The following is a 9,076-nucleotide window of genomic DNA, read 5'->3' as shown; positions in this document are numbered from 1 at the left end:
TATCTATCTATCTATCTATCTATCTATCTATCTATCTATCTATCTATCTATCTATCTATCTATCTATCTATCTATCTATCTATCTATCTATCTATCTATCTATCTATCTATCTATCTATCTATCTATCTATCTATCTATCTATCTATCTATCTATCTATCTATCTATCTATCTATCTATCTATCTATCTATCTATCTATCTATCTATCTATCTATCTATCTATCTATCTATCTATCTATCTATCTATCTATCTATCTATCTATCTATCTATCTATCTATCTATCTATCTATCTATCTATCTATCTATCTATCTATCTATCTATCTATCTATCTATCTATCTATCTATCTATCTATCTATCTATCTATCTATCTATCTATCTATCTATCTATCTATCTATCTATCTATCTATCTATCTATCTATCTATCTATCTATCTATCTATCTATCTATCTATCTATCTATCTATCTATCTATCTATCTATCTATCTATCTATCTATCTATCTATCTATCTATCTATCTATCTATCTATCTATCTATCTATCTATCTATCTATCTATCTATCTATCTATCTATCTATCTATCTATCTATCTATCTATCTATCTATCTATCTATCTATCTATCTATCTATCTATCTATCTATCTATCTATCTATCTATCTATCTATCTATCTATCTATCTATCTATCTATCTATCTATCTATCTATCTATCTATCTATCTATCTATCTATCTATCTATCTATCTATCTATCTATCTATCTATCTATCTATCTATCTATCTATCTATCTATCTATCTATCTATCTATCTATCTATCTATCTATCTATCTATCTATCTATCTATCTATCTATCTATCTATCTATCTATCTATCTATCTATCTATCTATCTATCTATCTATCTATCTATCTATCTATCTATCTATCTATCTATCTATCTATCTATCTATCTATCTATCTATCTATCTATCTATCTATCTATCTATCTATCTATCTATCTATCTATCTATCTATCTATCTATCTATCTATCTATCTATCTATCTATCTATCTATCTATCTATCTATCTATCTATCTATCTATCTATCTATCTATCTATCTATCTATCTATCTATCTATCTATCTATCTATCTATCTATCTATCTATCTATCTATCTATCTATCTATCTATCTATCTATCTATCTATCTATCTATCTATCTATCTATCTATCTATCTATCTATCTATCTATCTATCTATCTATCTATCTATCTATCTATCTATCTATCTATCTATCTATCTATCTATCAAGAGATATATATACTGGACTCCAGTGCCAGGCAGTCAGCTTTTGAAGGCGGACTCACATTGTATTTGAAGTCTTAGCACCTGTCTAATTCTTTTGTTTTCCAGTACTCCAGTGCCATGCAGAAGATCGATCAGGATCATATTGTTGCCTTGGTGACTGAGGTCATTCCAAGCCAGTCTTGCCTTGTTTTCTGTCCCACCAAGAAGAACTGTGAGAACGTGGCTGGGATGATATGCAAGTACCTGAAAGAGTAAAAAAAGACATCTTTATATTTCTCTTCTCTGTACTCCAAATCATGGTCAGTCGGTCCAGTGGTTGTGATTGTGTGGATTATGATTGATACAACATGCCACTTCTTCTTGAATTCTCCAGGGACTTTATCCAACACAAGCAGGCAGAGAAGGCTGTGTTGCTGGGGGAGCTGAGGAGCAGTGGGAATGGCAGCCTGTGTCCGGTGCTCAAGAAGACGGTGCCGTACGGCCTGGCTTACCACCACAGTGGGTTGACCAGTGAAGAGAGGAAGCTGGTGGAGGAGGCCTACTCTGCAGGGGTTCTCTGTCTCCTCACCTGCACTTCTACGCTGGCTGCAGGGATCAACCTACCTGCTCGGAGGCAAGTCAAATCAAGGAAGCATAACCTGTCTGAACAGAAGTTGCATTTCTGTGTTCGATAGCGACATTTATTGTAGACTTGATTGGATCCATCATTGTGTTTGGACCAGAGTGATTCTGCGTTCTCCGTACGTGGCGGCAGACTTCCTGAAGAGGAGCCAGTACAAGCAAATGGTGGGGAGGGCTGGACGGGCCGGGATAGACACTCATGGCGAGAGCATCCTCATTCTACAGGACAAAGACAAAGTCTTGGTAAATAACAGCTACAACCATAACAGTAAACATATGCATGTAGTGACATCAGGTCCTTTATGTTTCCACTCTCTGACATTTTATAGCAGATCCTGTCCATTGATCCTGTCCACCTTTTTGTATTTTCAGGTCAAGAAGCTTGTATCCGCGCCAATGGAAATCTGCAAAAGCAATCTAATGCATAGCGACGGAAAGGGTGTCCTGAGTCTCATCCTATCCGTCATTGGATTAAATGTATTTCTGAAAAATATCCATAAGTGAATTACAGAAAAATCCAGTTCCCTTTTTAAAATGTCTCTTTTTAGCAAAGAACTTTGTCTTATCAAATGGTATCGGTCACATACACGTGTTTAGCAGATGTTTTTGCTGGTGTTGTGTTTCTAGCTCTGACAGTGCAGTAATATCTAATAAATAATATCTTAACAATTTCACAACATATACCTAATACACACAAATCGAAGTAAAGGAATGGAATCAAGAATATATTGATGATACTGTTTTTGCCGGTTTTCTTTTGTCTCCCTTCAGATCACGAACAGCTTAGAGCAGATCAGGGACTTCATGAGTGGCACGTTGCTGTCTGTCCAGGAGAAACAGGTGTGCTTGGAGAGGAGCCTGTGGGAGGTGACACAGGAGTGTGTTGAGCTGCTTAAAGAGAAAGGCCTCGTCACCGTTTCCACAGAGCCACAAGATGGGTCCCTGCAAGTCACCAAGCTAGGAAGAGCTACTTACAAAGGTGAACTACTCTCAAACTCGCCAGAACTGGTGTTAATTTCATTTCTATTACCATACAAGGAAATTGTTCATAGTAATCCATTTAAATCCTGTTACAGAGACATTTTTTTTTCTATGAGTCAATGCTACAGTGTTTAGTGTATCTGACCTCTCCTCCTCAGGCTCAGTGGATCTGACCTACTGTGACCTCCTGTATAGAGACCTGTCTAAAGGCCTGGAGAGCCTGATGCTGAACAGTTTCCTCCACCTCATCTACCTGGTCACACCCTATGACATGGTCTCCCAGTGTAAGCCTGACTGGATGGTCTACTTCAGACAGGTTAGAGCCCAGGTCTTATGTACTTCTTGGTTGTCTTTGTTAATTAAACGTAGATTGGTAGGTAAAATACCTCAAATAACAATTTTGTTTTTATGCTTTTCTGGTGTGTTTAATGAAAATATCTAATAATGAAGTACATTTTGTATATATAATATTGTTTTGTGAAATAGTTTGTCTTCTGCAGTATTTAGTACAACAATTATTGTGTAAGAGTTTGTTTTGCTTATCAATTCCAGTTCACAATGTTATCAGCTGCGGAGCAAAAGATGTGTGCAGCAGTTGGTGTGTCTGAAAGTTTTGTTGCTAGAAAGGCTGCTGGACAGAATGTCAAGAAGGTAAGAGTATTGAGGAAGCATGGCATGATAGTGTCATTTTCACAGTTCCTTAGGTTGAGAGACTATCATTGGATTAAGGTATTATGGGTTTATACTTGAGTACGTTGGCTTAAAAATAACATTATGTTCATCTCTAGATTAATCCTGTTTTTTTTGTAGCTTTTTTTTTCTCCTTTTAACCCCTAGATGGAAGGCAGACTTAACTAATTTAAGTCATGAAGATAATGAACCCTAAATATCATGTGATGTGAATTCAAATCTGCTCTCTACATCTGCTCTCTACTACTGATCATTCATGTAATAAATGTAGCAACAATGCAGTGAGCCAGTTCTGTGCCATTCTGTTGTACTGCGCTTTCCTTGCCATAGAAGTAGGAATAATTCTACTTCCTTGGTCCTTCCCAAATGCTCTGTTCCCCCAGAATGTTGACCAGGTGGTGGTGAGTCGGCTGTACCTGGCCCTGGTACTGCAGTCCCTGCTGAAGGAGACTGACCTGTGGAGCGTGGCTGACAGGTTCCAGCTCAGCCGGGGCTTCATCCAGACACTACTCAGCTCTTCCTCAGTATTCTGCTCCTGCGTGCTGCACTTCACCGAGGTAGCTGCCAGCATAGATGTCATATATGATATTATTGGGTCCCGTCCAAAGAGAGCCACATCCTAGACTCTTAGCAGTGTTTCACAGAGGTGCCCTGAAAAGACAAAAGCTTTGTTACTTCAGTCCTCCATTTTTACATTTTAGTCATTTAGCAAGCACTGTTATCCAGACCGACTTACAAATCAAATTGTATTTGTCACATGCGCCGAATACAACAGCTGTAGACCTTACAGTGAAATGCCTGGTTACAAGACCTTAACCAACAATGCAGTTTTAAGAAAAATACATAAAACATAAGAAATAAAGTAACAATTAAAGAGCAGCAGTAAAATAATAATAGCGAGGCTATATAGAGGGGGGTACCGGTACAGAGTCAATGTGCGGGGGCACCGGTTATCGAGGTAATATGTACATGTAGGTAGAGTTATTAAAGTGACTTATGCATGGGTAATAACAGAGTTGCTTGATCTTCAGTAGTCTTATGGCTTGGGGGTAGAAGCTATTTAGAAGCCTTTTGAACCTAGACTTGGCACTCCGGTACCGCTTGCCGTGCGGTAGCAGATAGAACAGTCTATGACTAGGGTGGCTGGAGTGTTTGAACATTTTTAGGGCCTTCCTCTGACATCGCCTGGTATAGAGGTCCTGGATGGCAGAAAGCTCGGCCATAGTGATGTACTAGGCCATATGCTCTACCCTCTGTAGTGCCTTGCGGTCGGAGAACGAGCAGTCGCCATTGTAGAATGGCGCCGGAGAGGATGGCTGACGTTTTACGTGCTCCCAACCAACTGTGCTATTTTGTTAGTTATGTTTGTTTTTATTGCTTGCTATAATTTTCTTTTTAAGGAGTCCGACGGTAAGGATATACTGCTTTCCTGGGAACAGGCCCAAATCCCTGTCATTTGCGTAAAGAAAAGACTGAGGAAAAGGGGGCGGAGATCAGGCTGCCATCTGATAATTCATAGGCGAGCGAGTAAACTGCAGTCAGTTCTATTGGCCAACGTGCAATCATTGGAAAATAAAATCGATGGCCTACGATCAAGATTATCCTACCAACGGGACATTAAAAACTGTAATATCTTATGTTTCACCGAGTCGTGGCTGAACAACTCGGTGACTACCTGACTAACGGTTAAGTGCCTTGCTCAAGGGTGCATTGACAGATTTTTCACCTAGTTGGCTCGGGGATTTGAACCAGCAACCTTTCGGTTACTGGCCCAACGCTCTTAACGTCTAGACTACCTGCCGCCCACTACTGAGAATAGCTCCTAAATTGTATGTTCTTTTGCTTTCTCTTTTGACCCCAGTGATCTCACTGTGCCCTCTCTCTGTGTTATCAGGAGCTGGAAGAGTTCTGGCCCTTCAAAGCTCTCCTGACTGAGCTTACCCGCAGGCTGACCTACTGTGTCCAGGCCGAGCTCATCCCTCTCATGGAGGTAGCAGGAGTCATGGAGGTCAGACTTTTAAAAAAAAAAAAAAAAAAAATTTTTTTTTTTAGGCATTCTAGCATCATGATAATGTCCTACCTGGCAACAAAAGGTCCATAAAAACATATCCACATCTTGGTATCCAGTCATAAGAGCTATTGTCCTAGCCAAAGTTTTATGGCATTGTTCCAGATGTTTTTTGCATGCTTGTAACCCCTTTTTATCTGCTTTTGACAGAGAAGAGCCAAGCAGCTGTACAATGCTGGATATAAGACACTGGCTCATCTGGCCAACGCTGACCCAAATGTTCTCGCCAAGACTGTGGAGAACCTCTTCAAGAAGCAAGCTAATCAGATTGTTGCTTCGGCAAAAGTATGTCCGTTGTCAAAGGCCTAGTATACGTACAGTTGTGCTGCTGTTTCCTTCCTGAATACAAACAAGGGTTGTAGAAAATTGGATTGAGATGTGACTTGCATTTGCAGAAGTTGTACTCTGTTTGATCATTGTCCTCCTGTGGCGTCTGTTTTCAGATGCTGCTGAATGAGAAAGCTGATGCCCTTCAGGAGGAGATGGATGACTTATTGATGATGCCTCTTGATCTCCTCTCTTTGTAAAATGTTGCTGCAGTGGATTTGTTGTGTGAAGAATACTTTTATTTTGCTTGGTGTGTTAATACTTTTTAGTGGTGTATCATTGTTTGTCGGAGTGATATTATAAAATGTATTTTTGGGATGTGGAAGATTTCATGAATCATCAAAGAAATGAAAGAATTCACACTCTGTGATTTAATTGGTCACTTTTATATAACAGCATGTGAATAATTTGACAGGCTTCCAAATGCTTGACCCAATATCAGTGAGTAGTGGGACATAGTAAAGTAGTTATTGTAACCCTCATTTCTTGACTTATTTATCTATAACCTTCACCTTCTCTTGGTTCTATGATAAAGAAGCAGGTTACAATTAAGTTATTTTCTATAGTTTAATCTTTTCAAGTAGTAGCAGCAGCGGCGGCAAGTTCTACAACAGGTTCAGTGGAAAGTCGTCATTCAGGGCAGGTGGTGAAGAGACCCACCTGTTTTGAGCCCCACCTATTTAGCCTGTTTTGCATGTTATTTTGGCATTAATACGTGTCACATATCAAACAATGTATAAAATAATTTAGTTAATAAAGCCGCATACAAACATGGCCTCTTTTTTTTCTTTTTCTTGAGTAAGGCAGCTCCAAAATGCAGGTGTTTCAGCCTTTTTCAGTGCTTTCTGTGGTGTTGGGGCAGCCAGCGGCAAATATGAAACGTAGGGGTTGGTAATGTTCTCTAGTTCCGCTGTGATTGGCTCAGTGTTATGTCACTCATGGGGACACTACTTCACTGCAAAATCTAAGGGTATATCTTGAAAATTCAAGCCCCTTGGATGCTGCCATGGAGTTATATTAGAAGTGCCCATCCAAGAAGGCTCAAGGTCATTGACCAGAGATAAAATTATGTGAAATCACGTTATATCTACAATAGCTTTGATTGGACAGATCATGTCAACATCATACTTTCAAAATCTTAGCTAGCAGTCATCATCATAAATCAAGTCGACAATCTACTGGCAAATCCTTGTCATATGAAGAGAGATAATGAAGAGAAATTATAAATAAAATGTATCGGTGCTCATCGGCCATTGGACATAAACATTACACAACAAGTTGGAAATTCCCAATTCAACAATGACTGGTTTGGAAGCAATCAGTGGCTAACTGCAAGCATTGAAAAGCAATCACTAGCCTGGTATTTGGTGGAGTGGGTGTGTGGACCCAAGTCTGGGTTTAAGGGTCTCTTTTCCAAGCTTTAAAGGATAAACATTCAACATTGGCCATGCTGTCAATCCTCAAAACAACTGGAAACTCAGAAATATGACTTCAGTGAGTTCAAGACAACTGGGAACTCTGGCGGAAAAAAATGAACTCCGCCTGGGAAAATAAGTTTTGAATGGTCATCCAACTCAGAATTGCAAGTCGGGAACTTGGGCCTCTTTCTAGAGCTCCAAACTGAAGATCACTGACATCAAATGACTTTTTCGTCTTTTGAGCTTCTAGTCATGAAATCTATGCAGCCTACTCAATCACTTTTTATAGCTACTGTTTACAGGCCTCCTGGGCCATATACTGCGTTCTTCACTGAGTTCCCTGAATTCCTATCCGACCTTGTAGTCATAGCAGATAATATTCTAATTTTTGGTGATTTTAATATTCACATGGAAAAGTCCACAGACCCACTCCAAAAGGCTTTTGGAGCCATCATCGACTCAGTGGGTTTCGTCCAACATGTCTCTGGACCTACACACGGTCACAGTCATACTCTGGACCTAATTTTGTCCCATGGAATAAATGTTGTGGATTTTAATGTGTTTCCTCATAATCCTGGACTATCGGACCACCATTTTATTACATTTGCAATTGCAACAAATAATCTGCTCAGACCCCAACCAAGGAGCATCATAAGTCGTGCTATAAATTCATAGACAACACAAAGATTCCTTGATGCCCTTCCAGACTCCCTCTGCCTACCCAAGGACGTCAGAGGACAAAAATCAGTTAACCACCTAACTGAGGAACTCAATTTAACCTTGCGCAATACCCTAGATGCAGTTGCACCCCTAAAAACTAAAAACATTTGTCATAAGAAACTAGCTCCCTGGTATACAGAAAATACCCGAGTTCTGAAGCGGGCTTCCAGACAATTGTAACGGAAATGGCGCCACACCAAACTGGAAATCTTCCAACTAGCTTGGAAAGACAGTCCCGTGCAGTATCGAAGAGCCCGATCATCCTATTTTTCCAACTTAACTGAGGAAAATAAGAACAATCCGAAATGTATTTTTGATACTGTCGCAAAGCTAACTAAAAAGCAGCATTCCCCAAGTGAGGATGGCTTTCACTTCAGCAGTAATAAATTCATGAACTTCTTTGAGGAAAAGATCATGATCATTAGAAAGCAAATTACAGACTCCTCTTTAAATCTGCGTATTCCTCCAAAGCTCAGTTGTCCTGAGTCTGCACAACTCTGCCAGGACCTAGGATCAAGAGAGACACTCAAGTGTTTTAGTACTATATCTCTTGGCACAATGATGAAAATAATCATGGCCTCTAAACCTTCAAGCTGCATACTGGACCCTATTCCAACTAAACTACTGAAAGAGCTGCTTCCTGTACTTGGCCCTCCTATGTTGAACATAATAAACGGCTCTCTATCCACCGGATGTGTACCAAACTCACTAAAAGTGGCAGTAATAAAGCCTCTCTTGAAAAAGCCCAACCTTGACCCAGAAAATATTAAAAAACTATCGGCCTATATCGAATCTTCCATGCCTCTCCAAAATTTTTGAAAAAGCTTTTGAAAAAATTAAAGCAACTCACTGCGTTCCTGAAGACAAACAATGTATACGAAATGCTTCAGTCTGGTTTTAGACCCCATCATAGCACTGAGATTGCACATGTGAAGGTGGTAAATTAGCTTTTAATGGCATCAGACCGA

The 9,076-nt window shown here is 39.6% G+C and overlaps 1 protein-coding gene across 1 annotated transcript in view; it reads left to right on the top strand.

Moving 5' to 3' along the window:
- Window positions 1-6,696, top strand: part of helq (helicase, POLQ like) — an 11,767-nt gene extending 5,071 nt beyond the window's left edge. Inside the window, exons 8-18 of the mRNA XM_042302186.1 lie at window positions 1,389-1,534; window positions 1,657-1,896; window positions 2,006-2,147; window positions 2,277-2,381; window positions 2,676-2,883; window positions 3,044-3,201; window positions 3,438-3,536; window positions 3,959-4,132; window positions 5,470-5,583; window positions 5,794-5,928; window positions 6,087-6,696. Of these exons, the coding sequence (XP_042158120.1) occupies window positions 1,389-1,534; window positions 1,657-1,896; window positions 2,006-2,147; window positions 2,277-2,381; window positions 2,676-2,883; window positions 3,044-3,201; window positions 3,438-3,536; window positions 3,959-4,132; window positions 5,470-5,583; window positions 5,794-5,928; window positions 6,087-6,170 (1,605 nt within the window). The 3' untranslated portion in view covers window positions 6,171-6,696. The remainder of the gene's footprint in view (window positions 1-1,388; window positions 1,535-1,656; window positions 1,897-2,005; window positions 2,148-2,276; window positions 2,382-2,675; window positions 2,884-3,043; window positions 3,202-3,437; window positions 3,537-3,958; window positions 4,133-5,469; window positions 5,584-5,793; window positions 5,929-6,086) is intronic.
- Window positions 6,697-9,076: the final 2,380 nt, after the last annotated feature.

The sequence above is a fragment of the Oncorhynchus tshawytscha genome, linkage group LG20 (genome assembly GCF_018296145.1).
Source record: "Oncorhynchus tshawytscha isolate Ot180627B linkage group LG20, Otsh_v2.0, whole genome shotgun sequence".
Lineage (NCBI taxonomy): Eukaryota > Metazoa > Chordata > Actinopteri > Salmoniformes > Salmonidae > Oncorhynchus > Oncorhynchus tshawytscha.
The sequence above is the reverse complement of the archived record's forward strand: the minus strand, read 5'-3'. Positions and strand labels throughout refer to the sequence as shown.